Below are 23,396 nucleotides of genomic sequence, written 5' to 3' on the forward strand. Positions count from 1 at the left end.
CAACTGTGTGTGATCTGCAGTGGCACTTTCTTCTAAAAGAACCATTTTCTTAGCAGCTTATCCAGTTCCCAGGGGCTGGAGCCTTTGCCTTCTGTCATGAGGAGAGAGGCTGGGTACATCCAGATACATCCTTTCCTGTCTAACACACACACAGGCAATCCTTCATGCTCACATTTATACCTATTATGAATCATTAACAGTAATGACCAACCAAGATTCCTTTTAGAAAGATTTTCCTGTTCATTTTTCTTAAATTCTGATTAGTTTCTCTATATATTTTCCCCTGGTTGGTTGGTAACACTTCCTTGCACTGACTTTAAGCCCCACCAGAGGGCCCACTATATAGTTTGAGAACCACTACTGCACTGAAATCTGTACAAACAAACAATTAAAGCTGCCTCCCACAGAACAACAGGGGTTCAGATTTTCCCTTAAATTTGTCACCTGCCTGCATTTATGTCTATCTGCATAATTATTTAACACGCACAAGCAGCAATCATGACCAGCGTGTGATTGTATGTGCAGCGTGTGTGTCAGAACACATAGGTCATTGTCTTCTTCAGTCATACACACAAAAAAGTGTGTGAGATGAAGTGATCTGTGCAGAGATATAAGTCTGCTCCCACTAATGAGCGATTTAAGTCCCATAAAATACTGTATGCATACAGTAGAAGTAATAATAATATAATAATACTACCCAATAGTAATAATAGTTTTATTCAAAATACTGAAATATTTACATATATTTGACAGCATTTATAGAGCATTTCTCTTCTTTTTCAAGTTTTACATTTCAGTTTATACTGTAGTTTTTGGCTTACACGTGTGGGAAGGGGTAGTGGATTGAATACAATATTATACTCAGCATATTTACAGCAAAAGACAAAAAACAAATTTAAAGAAAAAATAAAGAAACCAAAAAAACTATTAAAATGTGCACTGAAGGTGAGGATAAGCAAGTATTTATGTTAATAATGCATTTTAAAGTTTAGCTTACAAACTACACATTTTTGTATTGGAAGAAGGAGGTATAAATGTGAAGTATAGGAGCACAGACAAAAGAAGCACATCATATATATATATATATATGTCACATCATATATAGATGTGTGTAGAAACATATGAACATATGGAGAAAATTTGGAGAATTTTTTTTTTTGGTTTGGATTAAGATAATTTGAAAATATCTACTTTACCTATATATAAAGCTCTTTGAGGCGACTGATTCTGCTGAATTAAATTCATTGGAGGATACGTGAGTTTAATTCAGAAGGGCTCTAATTAGCAAATATCTAACAGTTTATTTCAAAAGATGAGCTTTACAAATAAACACAGGGTTAAGTAAAAGTTGCTTACAACCAGAGAACAATCATAATAAATACTTTCATATTTGATTCACGTGTACAAAAAACCCAAACTCTTGTTATAAAACAATGAAAGTGCAGCTACAAATGATTAACACGAGATCAACAATGTCTTTTTACAGGTTTAGCTTCTGTGTGTCTGACTCTGCCATGCGGTTTGAGCTTGTCGGAAATAAGCAGGATCAGATCAGTTGTTCACAGGTAAATCCCACTGTAAGCCAGTGGTTGCCCAAGGAGACATCAGCATTAGCGCGGTGACACGTTGTTAACCTGAATTGATGCAGTCAGGTGGCTCGTGGCTGTAATGTGTCGTGTCTGACATTGAGCTGTTTTGCTCTTATGTAACAAACCTTTCACAATGATTCATTTACAGACAGAAGAAAAACCAAAGGTTAAAACATTTTCAGTCCTGCATTGACAAAATGCACGATTTACTGTTCTGAACATGTACTCACATTGTAAAGCCACACAAAAGCATGTTATAGTTAATTCTACAACCCCCCCCCCCCCCCCCACACACACACACACATATTTTTAGAGTTTTCAATATGAAATACTAATACAAAAAGAATAGTCTGCCAAAATCTCAATGTGCAAAACAACAGTGCTTTTCCCTGCTGTGTACTGCAACCTTTCTATCGGTTCTTTAGCAGCACGCACAAGTCCTCACTCAGGTTTCTATGTGGCTTCGTTTAGCATCTCTTTCACCTTCTGTAATGTCTATGTTGCTCATAAACCGCACAGAACAAGCTAGCGCAGGGCAGTTAATGGTAAACCAGCAACCTTTGGGCCTGTTCCAATTGAAAGAAATCCTATTATGTGTGTTGGATCTCTTAGAGGTGCTGCAGTCATGAGCGTGCAGCCAGTAAATCCAAAGCCCTGCACTCTTTGGAGCCTTCAAAGGTGTCCTGCTGGGAGCGTTCGAGCGAGGAAGTGAGGGTGTAGGTGGAGAAGGCAGAAGGATCCGGCAGGAATGGAAAAATACAAAAAAAAAACAAACAACCAAAGTCCTCACACTGCTCGTGGCCCACAGCTGAGCTTGTGCTATTAAAGTTCTGCAGCCAACATGATGGAAGAAGAAATGAAAGAAACGATCGCTTTATGGTTGACCAATGATCAAATAATGTATTTCCACTTGTCAGCCATTTTTGACACAACAATGTTATCAATTACTAGAAAAGGATAATCCTACAGCCCTGGGGTCAGCGTCCATCTTTAGTGGCAGGGATCAAAAGAAAGCTCAGTGAGGCCTCCGTGGAGCTCAACCGACTCCTCCGACCATGACATGACATCACCAACAAGGTGGCCGCCACAGGTTGCTTGGCTGTAAATCTCACTGGATGTCAACACTCTGGACCAGAACTGGAGGTCTGACAGCTCTCCCACAAAAGACTGAGTGACGTCAAAGCGGCCTCCCATTGTGTCCTGTGGAGGGAGAAGCAAATGTGTCAAAATGTAGAGCTGATATTTAAAATGTTACTACCTTCTAGGGATTAGAAAGTTGTTCTATAAGATATGAAACTGGTAAAAATGACATTTTTAGTTTGACACAAATTTGATTTGTTTCATCAGTAAAGCCGAGGCCCTAAAAATGAAGCCAATACTAGAATGTCTTAACCCTGCTTTCTTTCTAATGACCAACATCATTTAGACAATAAAGATTCAGTGCATATGTTTATATCTACTGAAAGGCACTATACAAAGTCAGCTGTTTCAAAAAAACTTAAAAAATTAAAACTGACAACGTTTGGCCTTACAAGCTCAGCTCTCCACACTACAGACAGACTATCAGTCACAATAAAGAGACCCTCTTACAAGTCCAAGGTTTAACATATCCAGATGCCATAAAATAATCTGGTCCTTAGCCAGTCTTAAATGAGATAGATATAACAGATGAACTACCAAACATGACATATTAGATCATATCATTATTTAACAAAAATTAAATCACAATGCAGCAGCAGTATTGATACGAATTAAAAAGGAAAGTAGGAGCCAGGTGCTGGTAATCTATAGAAGCAGAAGCTTTAGCATTTTTCAGGTCAGGAAGTGTAACACAATGCCAAGAACAAAACATATGATCAATGATCAGAAACACTTGTTCCTGCCCATCAGTCTGGAAAGGATTATAAGGCCATTTCTGAAACAAGTTCAAGTCCATCATTCTACTGTTAGACAGATTATTCACAAGTGGAAAGCAGCTGCCAATCTTCACAGGAATGGAGGCCATGAAGTGCTCAGAGAAAATGCACAAAAAACGAAAACCTCATCTGAAGACTGTAGAGGCCTCACTTAGCATGTTAAATGTTAAAAGCTTAAGCTTGCAAGTAAGTTACAAAACAAACCACAAGACAACTGCAACAATGTCCTTTGGACAGATGAAACCAAAGTGGGAATGTCTATATGCAGAAACCAATCACTGCTTATCAACACATACGTCTAATACACTGTCAAGCACGGTGGTGGAGGGGTGAGGATTTGGACTTGTGTTGCAGCCACAGGACACAGGCACTTTGCAGTCATTGAATTAACCTTGAACTTCTCTGTATACCAAAGTGTCTAATATGAGGCCATCTTTTCAACAGCTAAAGCTTGGCTGACACCTGCTCGTGCAACATGACAATGATTCAGAGAATGAAAGCAAATCTACAACAGTATGGCTGAAAAAGACAAGAATGCATTGAATGCATTGAATGCAATACAATGCAGAATTACAAAAGCCCAGTTAAAATCCACACCTCAGTTTCATTAAAATGCTGTGGTGGTTAAGGCAGCTGTGCATAAACGAATTCCTCTAAGAGTCAAACAGATAATTTTACATGAAGTTACTGCCACTAATGCTGGTTCTACAAGATGCTTTGGTTTAGTTTTTATTAAATAAATAATGACCCACACATTTGACTTTGTATTTACTCAATTTAAAACCTCTTATAGCAAACATTGGGGTATAAAATGAATTGGCATACCTATATCTGCTGACATAGTCTGTATGTGACATTATTATCCCACAGTCAGAAGGCATGTTGTGTGTCATACCTGCTCCTGACCAAGGATGAAAATCCCTCCTGGTTTGATTGGGTGCCAGGCTGACAGGTTCTGCCCTGTGCCTTTCTTTGCTCCATCCTGGTAGGCCTCCCAGACACCATCACGTGTGGACCACGTCACGCACACGTGATGCCACTTTTCATCTGTCATAGTTATGGGCAAAGTCGCCGCCTAAAGAACCAGGTGGAGAGACAAAAAAAAAGAGATTTTATTTATTTATTTACTTATTTTTTAATTTTTATTTGGAAAAACGTCTCATAACCTTCAAGTAAAAGATTATCCAAGGGTCGCGATGGCACGGTTTACACCTGATCAAGCCTTAAATGATGTGAGATGTTATCATGTTGATGGAGTAAAAAGAAAAAAAGACTGATAGCCTGCCATTAATTTTGCACGAGTATTCACACAGTAGCAAGCCTTATCTGCAACTGTTATCGATTGTCGGGAAAGTGGATTAATACAACGTGTGAATCTTCTCTCATTTCATCCTCATAAAACATTGTAGAAAAGTAATTAAACTCTTAGATTAATCTACATTCTGAGATCATTGAACTGTGTCAATGATCAGTTTGATAACTGCCAAGTGTGTGACTCACAGACAACAAACACGTCAGTTTATCCCTCCTGGTATTGTCTGTGCTACAGACAATTAGGCCAATCAATTACAATAATCAGATTATTGTGTTGTTCGTTTGTTTGTTGAGCTCACTGCACGAAGTACTGGGGCACAGAAGGGAAATAGACAAACACCTGTCTTCCGTTTAGGGGAGAATTAAAGATTAGGAAGCTAATTGACTAATTGAATTATTTGTTTGTCAGCAGTCTGACTGGGTTACTGTCTGATTACTGTCATTTGAACTGAGACATCTGCAATCTTTTTCTAGGAGAAACAACCGAAAGACAATTGCAGGGGCTCGTTATATATGTCTAATCTGCATTAGAAGTATACAGAGAAGTACCAAAATGTGAACAATTTGTTACAAGTGAAAACAACCAAAATAAATATAAAAATGTTTAAAAAGTCAAAATCAATGTATATTATGCCAATGAAGTTTGAGGATATTATACATTTTAAGAAGACTGTTTTAGTAAAACTAAATAATAAATACATAAATTACAGCAGATATTCAAAATGCTAATCACTGTTAAAAGGAACAACCAGTAAATGAGCTCTATAGTTTTTGTGTATGAATTTGAGTATGTGATTGTGACATGAGATGACAATATTATATATATCATTTACATTGCTCTGGAGTCTTTACTAGAGAAGTTTTTGGCTAGTTGAGAAAAATATTCACACCCGAGTAAATTTGGCAGATTATCATCTAGCTCTGACTCTTATTTCTTGGTGGTACGGTACTACTAGCTGTCAGTAACACTGGTCATGTTGGTGAAAGTATATTCTTTTCTCTACTTTGGTACAGCCAAACTAGTGTGGAGTAATGCTGAACTTATACCTTGTTACTCTTTGATGCAGTGAAACGTGAGCTAGTTCTAAATCATCATCACACATTAGCAGATAAAGTCCTTCTTTTGCTCACCACAAGCAGTTTATACAACCCGACCCTGCTAGACTTTGATTAGTCAGGATAACCTGGATTGTATGTGGTCTACAAACAGGAAACCAGATAGCTTCTGGGACCAAACATCTTCTGACTTGCCTAGAGATTCTTCACATTGATGTGCAAGTATTTTCTTACAGTGATAAATTATTTAGTGACTGGTAAAAAGATCCCATAAACCTTTGCACTATAGGCTGAGCTTCAGAACTAGCTTTTGTGTCCAGATTCATCAACATTTAGATCATAAATCACTGTGACATGACATGGTGACAGGCTTTACCTTGTCATTAATTAGCAGCTCCATGGGATTGCTGCCCCATTCAATTAGTACCAGCTCATTAGCTTGCCCGGGCACCGAGTAGGAGAAGGGAGTGCCAAGACCAGGACCTGCACCTGCCTTCAGCCACAGGCAGATGGTCAAGGCAAAGATCTCCGTCACCACTGACCGCCTCATCCTGCCATACATGTAGTTAGTCCTCATGGGGAAGTCTAACAGGAAGGCAGTGGGACTCTTTAGCTTTTGGTTCCCTGGTGAGATGGAGAATAAATTTAGAGTCATGTTATTCATTTGTGATCAACAAATACTGCTGTCAAAGACTTTTGTTAGACTATTTTCTATATGCATTAGAAACAAACAAGTTATTTTTTTCTTTTTCTTGAATTGTTCCTTTTTCTGACCCAATTATTATGGAGATATTCTCTATCTACATGATATCAATATAATTATTAAAGGCAAAACAATGCTCTGTGCTTGCTTTCATCATTCATCATATAAATGAGGTAATTATGGGTCATAATAATCTACTAGCACCAACCACAGCAACCTAACTAATGGGGTTTTTTTTTATAGGGCAACCTCCAATAAAAGCCGGATAATAGTAGGTACAAAGATATTCTGTAATTATTAAATAATAAATGAGAATTCAAATTCATCCCTAAAATAAATCATGAGTGTGTGTAGCTATGTCTGTGTGTGCATGTATGTTTACCATGGTCAGTGCTGCTGTGGTGCAGTTGGCTTAGTACTGTTTCCAGCTTGCTGTGTCCAGTGCCCCTCAGACTCGTTTCTTTACTGGTGTAAGGAAGCCGTCGCGGGTGATGATCATTGTCATGGTGGTGGTCATCGTGGTGGTCATTGCCATGATGGGTGTCATGATGATCATCGTGGTTGTCATGATGATCATCATGGTGGTTGTCATGGTATCCAGGTCGATGGTGGTAATCGTGATCTCTGTGATGACTGTCATCATGATGACCATAGTGATCATCGTGATGATCGTCATGATGGTCATTATGGTGGCTGCTGAAATGATTATAATGCCGACCATGGTGCCCATCATAGTGGTGGTCACGATGGTGATCACGATGGCGATTATGGTGTCCAGTGTGGCGGTTGTACCAATGCCTATTCTGGTGGTTGCTGTGATGGGTATTGTGGTGGTCCTCATGGTGGTCCTCATGATGGTCATCATGGTTGTCATCATGATGGTCATCATGGTGGTCATCATGATGGTCATCATGGTGGTCATCATGGTGGTCATCGTGGTGGTCATCGTGGTGGTCATCATGATGGCTATTGCCATGGTGGCCATCATGATGGCTATCATGGTGGCTGTTGCCATGATGGTCATCATGATGATCTCCATGGTGGTCATTATGGTGACCATAGTCATGGTGATCTCTGTAGTACCTGTGTAGCTGTTCCTCTAAAGCATTGATCTTCCTCTGCAGAAGTTCTCTCAGGGAGCTGGAATAGGAGCTGGAGGAGTTCCTGGCCTGTAGACAAAGAAAATAGTGCTTAATAACTATACCTACCTATAAATGATCTATTACCTCCACAGAGTGAAAACATCAATCCAATCAGGTTCTGCTATACTTTGTGTACTTAAAACTGATAATCCCCATCAATGTAGTAACAATTTCTTCTATTTAAACCACAGCAATAGCAACAGAGTTCAACAGGTCCTGCTGACATTGTGGGGGATCTTCATAGAGCGTCTCAGCGATTTGTGCAGGGCAAAAATGATGTCAGCACTGACCTGGCTCACTTGAATAAAGAGAATTGGATTTTGGATTATTGCTGAAAAAAGGTCTCAAAAATAGAAATTTAGAATATGTAGGTGTTTTGATAACTAGTATAATCATCACAAATCTAAGGACCCTTTAGGATTTTTGAAAGATTAAGTACCTTTATAGTAAAATGAACTATGGTAGTATGACTTTAATGTTCCCACCACAAAGCTCCTATGTGTGGCATCATGACATTTAATGTCCCTGAAGAACTTGGGTTTCCTGAAGCAGGTATTTGGGTATTCAGTTTCATATTTTAAAACAAAATGTGAAAACATGTGTAGGACTTGCGTTAACCACAGACCTCATTTGAAACATTCCAAAAATCTATTTAAGTAAGGCACTGATTTCAAGACAAGGCTATTTCAAACTCATTACTGGAGAAAGATACTGACTTTAACTGCATGATTGTGACTCCTTGTCAGTTTTGTCTATTAGCAAAACTATAAAAAAAGATGTCAAAGAAAAGGACTGTAGGGGGAGAAAGGTGAGTGCTGGTAATAAGAGTTTTACAACAACAACTTTGCATTTTAATGCTTTAAACAAGAACCAAAGGTTATATCAATACAATAGTACAAGAGGAACTTCAGTATGACATTTAAAAGTGCAGGGGGAAAAGTTTTCTTGTCCTCTTTTTTCCTCTCCCTCCTTCATCCTCGTCTTCCTCACCAGCAAATCCGACTTTGTTCCCTGCCAGCACACGCCACGATTAATAGCCTTGTCAGGAAGGATGAAGCTAATTGAAAGTGAGGTTGGCTAGCGCCCTTCGGTGCATGGCCAGAGGCTGGTGGTGTAGACATCCTGTTAGAGGGAGAGGCTGAGGGTAAATCCTGGCACCAGTTCTGTTTTGTCTCACACCTTCAAGTGAGATCGAAAGGGATTTTTGGCAACACTTTCCCTCAGCATGACCTGAGACCACCTACACTAATAATGAAGCTTTTACAGGCCAGTTGGCAGCCAGGTTTAAGACTCACATTACGACATCAGAATAATGAAACTATAACCAAAGTGAGACAGCAAAACCACTTAAATAGTTGGGAATCTGGAAGGATTATAACAACTGTAAAAAACATCATTAAGATGTTTATTGCTTTGTAAGTTTATGTTAATGAATTTAACATTATTGTCTTTTTAAACAACACAAACACTTGATATGAACCAGAGTTATGTTTTCATTTTAAGAGACCTCTAGCCCTTGTCTTAGTAAGTGCCTGTATCATTTTTCTTGGTGTTGTTCTAATATGTGTTTAATGTTGTAGAGGGTCTCATTATAAATTAGTTTTTGGTGTTTGAACCCAGTGAGGGGGTTGATATGTTAATAAAGTAGTATTGGTCTGTATGAAATTTTCCCCATTCACGACAGCTATATGGGGAGTGAATTTTAATATGCTTTACATGCTGTAATGTTAACAAATCTGATAGTTGGTTCCTTTTTATCTTGTTCAGCTTTTGATTGTACTTGGGGTATTTTGTTCTATGTCTGTTTTCTACCAGCCAAAGTTGTCGTAGTAAATTATAGACACCATGGTGATTGTAGTAGGTTTGGGTAGATCAACACCCAGTCTCCCAGTCGAAAGTTATACATGTTTGGACATTCCTGTTCTATTATACTGGAAACCCATGTAAAATTTGTTGGAGGACTTATTAAATAGGAATTCCATCCATCCATCCATCTCTGCTGCTTATCCTTATCAAAGTCATTGGACGGCTGGATGAGAGGTGGGGTACACCCTAGCACCCTAGACTTTCTTGCTGTGAGGCAACGGTGTGCTTTGGAAAGTCTTTGAAATAACTGACTTTCTATGTCAATAACTAACTGATGCTGTTTGAGGGGAGCTGGAGCCGAATGATTCAGTTTCTTTTATTTTATAGTGACAGAAGAAATAAAGATGGCTTGGAGAACAGTGAAGGAAATTGCAGGACTTCATGGAAAGTTTTGAAAATATGATCCTGTAACCTTATTGCAGTTTTCATTTGCACTCTTCCACATCCTGCTGGCTGTTAGACAGTCGTGGGTTTCCAGCATGACTGTACTTTTGTGAGAACCACAAGACAAAACTTTGATTTGCATTTGGTATGAATTCATTATAACAATGATTAGTAATTAGCTGTGTAGGGTAAACATTCATTTTAAATATATAGTTATATTATAAATATATATTATTTTAGAGAGTGTTTTTAGAGAGAAAGTGATATGTTTGTGTGTTCGTGTGTGTAGTGATTTACTTTAAGGCAAGAGATTACACACAAGTTCAAACACAAAAAAGCTAAACCAGTATACAAGAATTACTGGGGAAAAAAGATTTTTCTTTAATCTAAACTCTTTGTCATTCTGTCGGTGTTTAAATACTATAGACTGCTTGTTTTCCACCAGGGGAGCTTAACTTATCCTACTCCTGCTGGCACACAGAGGTTAAGATCAGGGGTGAGAGCTAATCAACTTAGAGCTTCTTCCTGTTTTGAGCTCGACCTTGGCCACTGATATCCAGGAGAAAGACAGAGAACGATGCAGAGACATTAACTCTGAGACAATAGTCAAGCAGCTTTCATATTAGCATTGTGGGTGGTACGTGTTTCATAGTGACTGGTGGGTGGTTTGTGATGAGTGTGTGAGACAGATTGCCCACAACTTCTGAATGCTATTTTTTTTAATTTCCCCCAAATTATTACAAAAACATAAATTAAAAAATTAATGATTTAGTCCTGAGAATATGCATTAACTATGATGCAGTAAAATGTACAACATCCATAGAATAACCTTCAGGTTACTATGTCCTAATGAAACATATCCCTCGTTTTGGCAGCAGATAACAAAGGCAGCTGATTCGGTGACTGAGCATGTGACTCTCAGTGACGTAAGACGTGACCCCAATTAAGTCAAACCTTTAATAGACTTCTGCTTGTCTGCAGCTTTTCTTTGCAGACACATTATAGACAATTTGAATTTTCTTTGTGCAAAAAGTGTAGTAGGTAAGGTTTATAAAGTACACATACGCACTCACAAAGTGCCTGACACACAATTACAATTAAAAACAAATAAATGAATAAATAATTAAAAGAGAAATAGTAAAACAGATACATAAATAACATGAGAGCATTAAGAAAGCGCAACTCCACCCAAATGGCGCGGACCACAATTACCACGATTAAAGCAGCTCGAGCTCTTATTGGTATCTACCATCACACAAAATTGTGATATTTCAAAACATGGGGACCCTAGACTGTTAACAAACAGATACTAAGCTCACCAATGACAGCACTCAAACTCCACTGATACAAAAAGGCTTTCAATGAACAACAACAATGAACAATGCTGTGGATTATTCATTGCTGTGCATTGTTTCTGCCCTCAGAAAGCTTGGAATAGTGAAGAGGTCCAGGCACACACGGTAAAGTCACCGTTTGGTAAGCTAAGATTTTAACAGCCATTTCCCTCATAATTTATTGCAGTGCAATCTCAGTTTAATTACTCGGTTCATACTTTTTAGTATTTCTCCTGCATAACTGAGGAAGATATTCAGTGGATGTTCCCATGCAGCTCAGACTTTGGCAAGTAGCTCTCATGCATCTTTGAAATTTAAAAAAAGGTCATTGTGCAGCAATTTTTAAAGCATGACACTTTTAAAAATTGCAAAACAAATCAAACTGAAGATACTGCATGGTCCCAGTCACCTGTCCTAGTGCGCAGTGAGTTCATTTATCCAGTTGTGATTTGTTTTTATTAAGTGCTATTAAGTGAGTACGCTACAAAAAATGATCAAACTATAATCTTTCATGCTTACCTGCAAGTTCTCCAGCCTCTCCTTTAGTGTCTGCAGGGTTTTTCCAGTCTGTTCTGGAGAGAAGGAACTGTGTTTGCTATATGACGAGCCCTTCCTGTTGTGGTCCAGTCTGTGGCTGCCGTGGGAATAATGGTGGTCATTGCTGTGATATCCTGAAGGCCCATGGTGCAGTGACAATGATGCATGATGGCTGCCGTGATGTCCATGATGGTCGTCATGGTGGGTACCGTGATGGTTGTTATGGTTGTTATCATGATGGTTTTCATGATGGTTTTCATGATGGTTGTCATGATGGCTATCGTGATGGCTATCGTGATGATTGTCGTGGTGGCTGTCGTGATGACTGTCATGGTGACCAGTGCTGTGGTGACCCCCAAAGCCCTCACATAAGGTGAGCTTAGCATTCAGCTCCCTGATTGTCTCTCGCTGGTCCAGGATGGTTTCCTTCTGCCTCACAAGGCTCTCACGCAAATGCAGAATAGTGGCTTTGGCCTCGTCGGACATCATGCCTCGCCTGCTCCCGCCATTGTGGTCACTGCTATGGCTGTTACTGCTTGGTCCATGGGGCACATTGGGTGGTGAGAAGCAGCTGGGATCTGCTTCTGGGGGAATGGGAGTACAAACAAATTTGGGGCTAATGCCATAATCATATTCTATGCCAGGTGAACTACCTGCTGCTGCTGCACATGAAAGGAAGTAATAGAAAATAAGAGATCGTAGGGGGATGAAAGGGAGGACAAGCCCCAGAGTAGCTCCCACCCGTTGCACGTGCTTTGTAGACAAAGGCATTTGGCTCAGAGGACGGACGTCTCTGGCCATATCTGGTCAGAGTCCAAATTATTCCTCGGAAATTGACAGTCTTCAAAGGCTTTAGTTTTGTGGGGACAAACACCATCAATAGAAATCATTTGCTTCTGATTGAGAGGTGTTGGTGCTAATCATGTCAACAAAATAAATTCCCTTTAGAGGATAAGTGACAGAAACTCCAAGGAAGGGCTCTAAAAACACAGGGAACATTGGGAACAAAGGAGACTGTTAAACTCCAGCTGCTTGTCTTCAAGAACACCTTTTAGAATCACGCAAGCTTTCTTGGCACCATGGTAAGTTAACAGGTTGAGAAAGTTCAGCTGATAGATTCATCCACTTTGTCTGAGATGAGGTGCTGGGGCATCGCCAGACAGGTGATTTCTTCTGGCTTCAAAGACCTTCTGTGTTCGATGGCCAGGAATAATCCTTTTAACTTTGGCTTCTAACTATCCATCACATTGCCATTACCTACTGGGAGACAGAGAAAACAAGACATCAACAAAACAAGTCAAGAAGAAGAGAGACATAATGGAAACAAACAGCTAGCTCAAGCTTTGATCATCTCCACTCATGGTTTTAAGTATTATTTACAGTGCAATCAATATATGATTCAGCCAACTGGAAAACAACAACAACAACAAACCCAAAAAGCTACAGGTTGAGGAAAAAGTAAGACTGTCAAGAGGCAAAGTGAGACAAAGCAGAGAGGAGAGAACAGGTTTAAAGGACAGGAATTGGGTTATAACTGGAGACCATCTTAATTACTAAGTGAGTTTCCGGTTCACACTCATCTTTGAACTTGAGAATATTGATGTAAACAAAACCATAAAGAGTTTCATGACTCAATCATGGTTTTGATGCACTCATATTGAGAAGGAAAACTAGATAAACACCTTTTTCAACATTACCTTAAAAATCTGCTTTTGTTATAGTTCTAGCTGCAGGAAGGTACCAGAGCTGTTCAGCATCATAAGCAGTTGATCTCCACATATTAAAATGCTCATCCATGTGGTCAGCATGTTTTATTTTAACCAGCAGACTGCAGTTTAAGTTTAATGACTCACACACAGACAGACGCCACAGAGGGGAGGGCTGATTGGTGGTGGTGGTGGTTGGGGGTCTTCAGGGGTGCAGCAGGCCACAGTATAATCAGATTATGGTCAATTAATCTTCCGTCAAAGCCACAGGGCAATCATTCGAATAATGAAAGCTGGTTTTCTGCTGAGACAAGGGCATGCCTGTTGAGCCCAGTCACTCACACGAGTCTCATGAATCAGTGTCAGAACTTGTCCGCCTTCAGCCTGCCATGCTGACTGACTGTTTAAAAGCAGCACGGCGAGGAGAGACAGAGTCATACTCAAAGAAGAGGGATGTCCACATTATTATTGCACAGAAGAAAAGCATTCAACCACATCTACTGTACAATAGGTGTTCCTTATTGATGATGGACAACTAATAATAATGTATTAATAATTTATTTTTTTTGTTTATACTTGTTCTGTTAGACCTGAACAGCAGAGCAAGAAACATGCATCAACCGCATGCTCGTTGGTCTTGCCCGAGAGCGCGATGCAAAGCCAAGAAGAACAAGTTTCAGAACACACAGGAAAAGATAAGGAGCTTGTTCTTTCTAAGCTCCTTATCTTTAAACACCCACAACACACATTACATTAAGTACAAACATCCGATTTTCTGGCACCGCCCTTTCTGTGACACTGTCCTTCTGAGAAAAACGACAATGACAATACTTTTTTGCGATTTTAGGCATTTTTTTTAAATTACATATTAGCTTAGAATTTCTGGGAAATATACCAGTTGTCTTTCTAGCGAAGGGGTAAATAAGAACAGCATGTGTGTACAGTAAATATGAAACTACAGCCAACAGCCACATAGCTTTCCATGAAGACCAAAAACAGAAAGCCTTTGCTTTGTCTAAAGGTGACAACATCCACCTTTCATTAAGTCTAAAGCTCACTAATTGATGAGCTCTAACTTGTTAGTCTAATTTGTACAAAACCTGATATGTTAATGTGATAAGGTATGAATTGTCAGGAGATTTTCTTTACAGGATACAGTGACTCTCTGATTCTCACTTACTTCTGCTAAATTTGACAGAAGTTTCTCTTTTTTACCAGAAGAAATGACCGATTTAGCATTGAGGCATTATTTCTATAAACACAACACCAGTGCTTACTATCAAAATGATAAACAGAACCATACAACGTACCACTTTAGTGTAATGATTTGGATGAAATTTAAATTTTAGAGAATTCTGGCTGATACTTTGATATAACATCTGAGATCATTAATAGTTTAATGGTGTCTCATATTTCATTATTAGAAACACCGCAGGATTCATCAGCCATTTCTTAAAAACAAAAATGTTTTTGTTGAGAGGCATTTAACGATGTGCACGCAGCCACTACGTGAGAGCCATAATCAAACAGTGTGCCCTGCTGTCTGATACTTAAGGACACCATTAGTGGAGATTTACATGACATGATACCTCACTGAGACACGTGGCATCACATGCTAGTCCAAACAGCATTGCTTTATGTACAACGTTATAATGATTGCTTGTGTTTATAACCTTCCTTTGTCAAAGATGGAAAGGGTAGGAGAACCTTGGACCTGCATACATTTTTTCTTTGCCTTGTGGGGAAATGATCAAGTTTCCATTGAGCCAACTTTTAATTTGGCTCCACATAACCTGGGCTGAGTGAGATCTAACTGTGCTCTTGTCATGTGAAAGTAGTACAACAACTTTAAATTTGCACATTTGCACAGACTGATAACTGGTTGCTGTCTTTCTAATTTTATATAGGTTTCCATGCTAGCATGAATGCAAAGACACAAATCAACACACCATCTGTGTCACTTTGTTGTGCCTTCATGTTCGTGATGTGTCTTGAGGTTTGCAGAACGCTGTTAAAATTTAGCAACGAGCAAAAGTGAGACTTACGTTTATGGAGGCTGCACAGACACCATAATGGTTGAAAGTATTATATAGCAAAGCTTACAAAAAGTAGGTTGCTGTAACTGCTCCTGATGATTATAGTGGAGACTTTTAAAATATATTGTTGTTTTTTTATGATTCATTATGTTTTTGTAAATAGGATAAACAATGAACTCCGCTATAATTTGGTGTCATATCAGTATTATACTCTGTCTTTGCCCACCATGATCAAGATAGATGGCTGGATGGATTAATAAACAACAAAAGTTTATATTTAATTAATCAAGTTATCCTTCATTAAAAAAAAGGACTTATTAAAATGTGTCACTGACTTATAAAATATGTTGTATGCTGTGTATAAAACTCATTTAAAAATCCATAAAGCAGGTTTTAATGCTATAAAGCTGTTCTCCAGTACAATATAGAAAGGATGTTTTATTTTCATATTTAAAAAATATATTCTTAAAATTCAGAATATAATCGCAGACAAAGCAGAAACCTTTTTCTAACTTCTATCAAATTTCCCAAATGTCATCGTTATTTTTCCTTCCTTTTCAAATGGAATTGTTCACATTAGGTTTCCTTAACCCTCACGTCAGAAATTATTATCTTTTGTCACTTTCACTCCTTCAGTAGTTAAAAGCACAAAGTGACAGCGCTCCTTTGCAGATTCACTACATCAAGCTGATCTCGTCATCTGATCAGCTCATGTTTCCCCCGTACGGATCACATCCGTGTCCTCATAGCTCCTGCTTCTTCTTTCAAGGGTGACGGTCAAATAGGATTGGTTGGATGTAATGCTCTTTAATGAGGGATTGACTGCAGGGTCCTGGTTCTGCCAGATGATCTCCCTCCAACCCACAAGTTGCTGTTGCCACACGTGTCACTGCAGAAGAAGCGCATGTGCTTGACACGCAGCCAGTAGCTTGTGTATTAATGTAATTTGCATTAATACACATTTTGCAGCTTTTCCTAACAGCTGTCTTATTTAAATTGCTTATACAATCGAGTATTTCAGTGGCTTTTCCAGCATTTATAATAGATTTGAAAAGCTTTGTGTGTTGACAGAGCTCAAGTTCATTTTGTGCTTGTGTCAGGTGACACAAAAAAGCCCGTTTTTATACTACATTTGTATTTTGCTTTCATTAAGATGTGCACTTTGAAGGCCCTTGCTTGGGTCAGTTATACACTTTCAGTTTTCAACTGAGTGGCCTGTCTGCAGCTTAAAGGCACTTTGATGACTGATGATGCATAGATGTTGTGATATGTGTCAGAGCACAGACTCCAAAAGGCTGCAGGACAATTTCACTTGAAGTAATTGAAACTTGGACCAGTGTGTTTAGATTCACTGTAGAGTAAGTGACACAATGCCTCACATTGATACTGATTGGCCTTCACTGATTTAATAACCTCCAGGGCCGTGCTTCCGAAGAGGATTCATTTGACAAAATATAAATGTTCACTAGGAAAAGTCAGACGTGCTGCAGTAGTGTTTAAGTGTGAACAATCTCACTGTCAGCTGTTAGATTGCTATGGTGACCACTGTAGGATGAAACCATTTTAAACAATTAAGAGATTAAAAACATTTAGCCTGTACCTGTGGCTAGCCAACCCGATTTTACTACTGTGTATGTATAAAAACATTCGTGTACACGCCATATTATTAAAATACTACAGGAAAAAAAACCCTAAACATATTTTGCAGTATTTTACAATTTTATACACAGGTCACTCACAAACTCTGGCTGCCATTCAGCTGTAGTGATCGTAGCCTGTTGGTCTTGTTCATTTTTGGGAGACTGCAAAACTCTGTGAAGGGAGTCAGATATGAGTTGATGAATCGGTGAGTCACTTCTGATCATGTGATTTCAAGGAAAGTTGTCGAGGATATCCTGAACTGTTGCTGTTGCTAGCTGTTAACAGTTGTTAGCTGGAACTAGTGAAACTTTCTTTGAAGTGGATGTAGCATTGTTGGACTTGAACGCTTGTGTTTCATGTGGTGTGAGAATGTAATCAAACTGTTTATTGGTGAAAAAATGTGATTTTCAGGATACTCTAACTTTAACTGACATCATGTTAGCTCGTAACCAGCTGCTGTTGTTGTTTAGCTGGCTCATCAGCTGTCCAGAGATGGGATGGACTCATGTCTAATCTGCTGACTATCAGGACTACATGAGTATATTTATGTAACTTTTCATGTGTTACAGCCCTGACTTCAATGCAGGAAGTGAGACTTGAGTTGAGGAGAAGGTGGGTGAGGTTGAACTGAGGGAGGAAGGATCAGCTGTCGAAGAGATGCATAAAGATAAGCAGATAGAGTTGGTGAAAACGTACATATATAAATGTTAAAGGGTCACAAAGAAACTTATTAGGCATACTGCGTATGTGGTTGGTCTCTAGTCACATTCGTAAAACATGATTAGGCGGAACGGCAAAGTCCATCCAAGTCACTCTATTTAAGACAGTGAGACAGTGTCTGCTCCTACTGTGTGTATTTTTTAATGGATTCAATTTAAGTACATCAGAATGCATCAATTTGTTGGAAGACATAATTACACAAGTACAATGTTCTCTTTTTTGCTAAATAAACTTCATGACATCTGACATATTTAAAGCCAAAAGATGATTATTCCCCAAAGTACTGTTGTATAAAAAAATTAGTATAGAGAGTTTAAAAATGTATGCCTCGAGACAGTCATTTTTCAGAATCTGCTGCATAAATGAAAAACAAATCAGTTTAAAAGCAATGCCACGTTTGTGCCTGACAGCATCTATCAAATGCCTCCATATATAAGATTACACACAAAAGAGATTTGGCAATCACATCCTGAGCAGCTGGTGCAGTGTGTACTTTGTATTAGCATAAAACTATGAGTGAAAGTAAGTTTTTAATAATTTTATCTGTTCTTATGTGAGGATACTCTTCATTATTAAAAGTTTGGTTAGGTATGTTATGCAAAAGAAACGCCTCAGAGTGCGTTAATGAGCGAGTCTAAGTCCTAAAAGCAAATTAATCTTTTCTTTTTTAGTTGTGAGATGAAAAAACTGTTGAATGCTCAGGTGGCATTTTTAACACCATAACTGGTTGGCTTGTTTTTAAATTAAGTTGCATATTAAAATAATTCAAAAGGTCTGAATTTCAGTCAATATTTTTTAAGCTAGTGTTTCAACATTTAATGAAGTAATAAATGAGTTAGTTTGTCATTTTAGATTTCATTATGAAATCTAATAGAATTACAGTTATTTAAAGAAAACATTACCTTATGTACCTGCTGTATCATATGTAGTTTGTTATTTTAATACAAGATTCAAACTAAACATTAGCTTTTCATACTGTAGCTTTAATAAATAATAAATAAAAAAGTATTTTAGTAGCAATATTATTACTCCCTATTAATATAATCACCAGTGGAAGAGCCTATGAGCCACTGTTGTTTTTATATTGGGGATATATAGGATATAACATCATCTTGCAGGCAAAAATTTATTTAAACGTCTTATTCACAATGACACCATATTTAAAAGTCCTTATGTGTCTTTTTTGTTGTTCAGATTTGTATTTTGTTGTTAAAGCTCCCGTTTTACCTTTGTCAACATGAAAAAATGCCGAAAAATTCCTGACATCGCTCAGTAAAAACAAAGCTGCATGCTTGAAGTCTAGTAAAATAGGGTAACGTTTAACATGACCGCTGCACCAAATTACAGAGACATATTACTAAGCATTATAAAATATACCTGCTTAGCTGACTGTGTTTTGTTTCCACAGACATGCAAATCGTTCCAAATTACAACTGAAATGACTCCTCCGCCCTGGAAATATACAGCAGCCATATTGTTACAGTGAACCAGCTGACAGACAACAGAATGTGATCAAGCATGATAACAAGCACTGCGCCGATATGTCGACTCATACACTAAAGCTCTCTGCCTTCCTGTCAGTACAAAGCAGGCAACATTTTAACAACTGGAAAAAGGATAAAGAAGAGTTACAGGTGTCCCTTTTGAACCTAATCATGCCTCACATTCACACAGCAACATGAAATTACAGTTTAGAGCTGGTTGGGTCAACAGCCCTCTACTGTGAAGCCGCTAAGTGCGCTGGTTGCTGAGAGGCTTTGTCGCACCCTTGTACTTTTTAATTTAGTGCATTTTGATGTCAGTAAATTAGCCAACTGTCATTTTCACAAAAGTGAAGCCTTTTACTAAAACCTGAGCATCATTTCCGACACTCGATTCTGTGAACTTTGTCCTCAGTCACTACCCACAGCACATGCTCATAGGCGACAAAAGCCTTGTAAATCTTGTATACCAACAGTTTTGCCTTCAGTGTGAAAGACCAGTACGCCATCAAAATCACTACACATCTCACTCTTATCGGCCTGTCAAGATCAACTTGTCTCAAAACTTTACATAAAGTCCACATTTTATAAGGAAACATGGTTTAAAATTGTGGGGAAAAAAGCCAAAACATGTTGTAATAATAACTCTACTTTCCACCAGCGCATAATGTAAATGTTCATCATATGAACTCAGCCATTCCCTTTGTGTCAAGAATTAACAAGTTAACACATTACCTGACTTTACTATGGTCCAACTTCAGAGACCACCCTCAGTGTGGTCACCATAATCAGGATAGTTGTGGCAGTGTGGAAAGCTCTTAGGCTCAAGTGTTGAGAGTGGCAACATTAATCAACCAATGTGACAATACACTGGCTTAGCACAACAGTTCATATGGATGGCGCCATGCAGGAAGCTCAGGTTTCTTAACAAAGGTCCAGACAGTGCAGTGTAACAGGCGGGTCTTTGACTAGAGGGCATTTTAATTCTCACGGGTAGTAAATTATCTTTTTTCTTTATTTTTCAGCACTAAAAGCATTCCCTGTGTCTCTGAGGACAAATCTTTGCTGTCTTTATGATGTTTTTCTTTTTTTAATTTTTTTTTTTATCTGTGTCAGTTTTCTTTGGTGCCTTGATTTCCTAAAGAGGAACTTCAGGTAGGCCTATTAGTATTTCCCATAATTGTAATGTCCAGTATCGATTCTGCAAAGTTTGATTTTCTTCTCATCATTTTAAGGGTTAAAGTTGCAGTTTTCACAATAGCTTGGTTGCTTATCAGTGCTCTTTGGTGAGAACAGGTGTCACATTTCTAAAGATGTGGACTTCTGATCTGAACTGTGATGGATCACCTTCACATTTTGTTTGACCTCTTTAAGCTGCCTCTGCCCTCGCTGTAGCTAACGAAGAGGCATGAAGCCAAAGGCTCAGTGCCGCACGTGGCCCCAATTGATCTCCACTGAACAGGTTTGACCAAAGACTTGTTGGGATACACAGGAAGGGAACGTTATCACAGGTATGCTATTGCTATACTGCACAAATGTTCACTGAAACAAGAATCAATGAACGAAATAAGTGTAAAAAATCCCTGAGATACAACCGTGGATATAAGAAGGTACCAGCAACAGAGCTACTACAGAAAATCTGAGAAGAATCTTCACTTTTAAAATGTTGCACCCATGAAAGAAGTTGAGTTCAATAAAATGCCAAATACGTTGAAATCTTAGCTTCACGTGAGCCAAAGCTCATCAAAAATACACTGAATATAACACAGACGGCTGAAGGTGTATGCAGAGATGAGGACAAATCAAATATTATAAAACCTCTTATGTGTTAAACTAGTAACAGAATATTAGCATGCAGAAAAAAAATACTATAAGTAGTAAACAAAAGACTGAAAACTCTTAAAAGTAGCCATAATTATGCTGAATATTACTTCACTGGTGATTGGTCCACGGTGGTACCGCTTCCTCTCACCCTGTGAGTGGAACAGCATTCAGCCTCATTCCTCCAGTTTACTTTATTTGAATTTCAAGCAGGTTTAAAGCAATTACTTCTAACGTGTTAATAAGCTCTTGAGAAAGACATCTGTTGAAGACGGTCTAGAACAAAGGGACTTGAATCACCTACAGTACCAGGCATTCATTTGAACACGTTTTCACAAAATATCTTAACTCATCTGACCTCAGATGATTCAGCTCAGTTTACTTTGTGTCTTATGGTTAAATAAGATGCAGATAATAAAGTATCACACCTACAGTTTATTAGAGATTCACAGAAGTAAAAATGTAAAAAGTAGAATTTTTTGATGAGGATTTGGCTGGATAGTTACATTTGTAGCACAAAAAGTCAGAACTGTGGCCAGTAAATCTACTGATTTACTAATATGTAAAATCCCATTTATTTATATTTATTTGAGGTAGGTACATATAGCAGCTAAGGTACAGCTTATGGTAACTGGTTGACAGAGGCCTCATGAAAAAAAATCCTTAAATATGCATTGCGTAACTAAATGAATCACACTTTATAGAAGCTACTTCCAGTTGCTCTGTTATTCATCAGTGGTGGCCACAGCGGGGAGTTTTTTTAAAATGCCGGATGCCCTTCCTGTCACTACCCAAAGGGATTTGTGTCTCGTCACAGGATCAAACCGGGGCTCTTTCGCATGTTAGGCGAATGTGTAAACCAGTACACACTAAATAAATCACATATTACATTAACAAATCAGAACCACAAACTATTTAAACTTAATTTACTCATTTCATTCAGTCTGTGGAAGCATTACATCATCCATGGGGCCGTGAATTTCACTTTACTTTTGTTTATCAACAATTTACTTGCTCACAAGAGAGATCGTTTAGGAATCTTCCCAAAGGTCGATATTTTAGAAAACAGTGCATCATTTGGTTAAAAAGAAGCAAAGCTTTTCTTACCTGTTGCAAGTCTGGAGTCGCCAAAGTGGTTAGTCCATTCAACACACTGATCAGCTTGAGGAGGATTGGCTTTAGGTGGATAATTTTAACTCTCTCTCTCTCTCTCTCTCTCTCTCTCTCTCTCTCTCTTCTGGGCACACACCTGACTACTTTTTTTTATGTACTTCAATAACAAAATGTTTAACTCTAAATGTTCAGGTAATAACTTTTAAAACCTCAGCGATGCAAGAAAAACCAACAAAAGTAATCATGAGACCTTTGGACTAATTTTTGGACTAATAGGCAATTGTGCACACTAAAGTGATCACCTGATTTAGGAAATGTGAGCGTGCCTTCCTTGTACTTTGAATAAACTGCAGACTCTTTCAGGTGTCTTAGATAAGATGGAGGCAAGTTGGATCACTCCTGTCGCTTTGGCATCATGAAGTCGATTTAATTGAAGATTTGGTTGTTGAGCCAATAGCTTTCACTCAGCTCACACAAATCGCAACCACGCCCAACCGTGTACAATATTTAGTGCTACAGAAGATCAGTAACGATTCAGACAGATAAAGTCCTACACGCCTTGACTGGCTGGTTCTCAGGGCTCCTAAGGGTGTCATTAGTGTACTCAACAACAACAAACTAAGTCACGTTATTGAGCAGTTTTGTAGATGTTTTCAAAAAAAATCCATGTGTCTAGGACACAGTTACCTCACCTCTAATACAGGCGGCCTGTCATTGCCCATTTACCCTCTTAAAGGTAACACAAGTGCTCCAAGCTATCCTTAGAAAACTGTAGCTGCACTGCATACAAAACAATGGAGGATCAAAGCAGAAGGATACAGTAGGAGCTGTTGTTGTCATCATGGCCGCAGGCAGTCTGAGGGCTGTACCATGAAGAAATATTAATAAGCCAGGAATGTTGAGTCCAAAGGCAATGTTTTGAAGGTGGCTCTGTTTTTACCCTTGTGCCTGGCTGGATCACCATGATGAGCTAAGTTGAACACATAACCTGGAGCACGTTATGTTTGGAGGACAGAGGTTAAAATTTGCTGGAACTG

The 23,396-nt window shown here is 38.6% G+C and overlaps 2 protein-coding genes across 3 annotated transcripts in view; one reads left to right on the forward strand and one right to left on the reverse strand.

Moving 5' to 3' along the window:
* Window positions 1-1,895: 1,895 nt before the first annotated feature.
* On the reverse strand, window positions 1,896-22,457 carry LOC101473004 (uncharacterized). 2 transcript variants are annotated; one of them, XM_024798421.2, is made up of 6 exons: window positions 22,354-22,457; window positions 11,824-13,101; window positions 6,961-7,747; window positions 6,252-6,499; window positions 4,401-4,580; window positions 1,896-2,789 (listed from the first exon to the last, which is right to left on the reverse strand). In XM_024798421.2, the coding sequence occupies exons 2-6, from the start codon at window positions 12,640-12,642 to the stop codon at window positions 2,580-2,582; spliced, it is 2,244 nt and encodes a 747-aa protein (XP_024654189.2). In that variant the 5' UTR covers window positions 12,643-13,101; window positions 22,354-22,457; the 3' UTR covers window positions 1,896-2,579. The 2 variants fall into 2 exon arrangements, with proteins under 2 accessions (XP_024654189.2, XP_024654190.2); XM_024798422.2 differs by having other exon boundaries at window positions 11,824-13,098; window positions 22,354-22,384.
* Window positions 11,416-23,396, forward strand: part of cacng6a (calcium channel, voltage-dependent, gamma subunit 6a) — a 45,051-nt gene continuing 33,070 nt past the window's right edge. Inside the window, exon 1 of the mRNA XM_004569749.3 lies at window positions 11,416-11,446. The gene's annotated coding sequence lies outside the window, so the exon portion shown is untranslated. The remainder of the gene's footprint in view (window positions 11,447-23,396) is intronic.

Source organism: Maylandia zebra, linkage group LG22 (assembly GCF_041146795.1).
Source record: "Maylandia zebra isolate NMK-2024a linkage group LG22, Mzebra_GT3a, whole genome shotgun sequence".
Taxonomy (NCBI): domain Eukaryota; kingdom Metazoa; phylum Chordata; class Actinopteri; order Cichliformes; family Cichlidae; genus Maylandia; species Maylandia zebra.

Coding starts and splice junctions, on each gene's coding strand:
- LOC101473004 (XM_024798421.2), bottom strand. CDS start 12,642: ATGGCCAGAGACGTCCGTCCTCTGAGCCAAATGCCTTTGTCTACAAAG. Junction 4,581..6,251: donor AGCTGCTAATTAATGACAAG/GTAAAGCCTGTC, acceptor CTGGTTCTTTAG/GCGGCGACTTTGCCCATAAC. Junction 2,790..4,400: donor TCATCCTTGGTCAGGAGCAG/GTATGACACACA, acceptor CTCCCTCCACAG/GACACAATGGGAGGCCGCTT.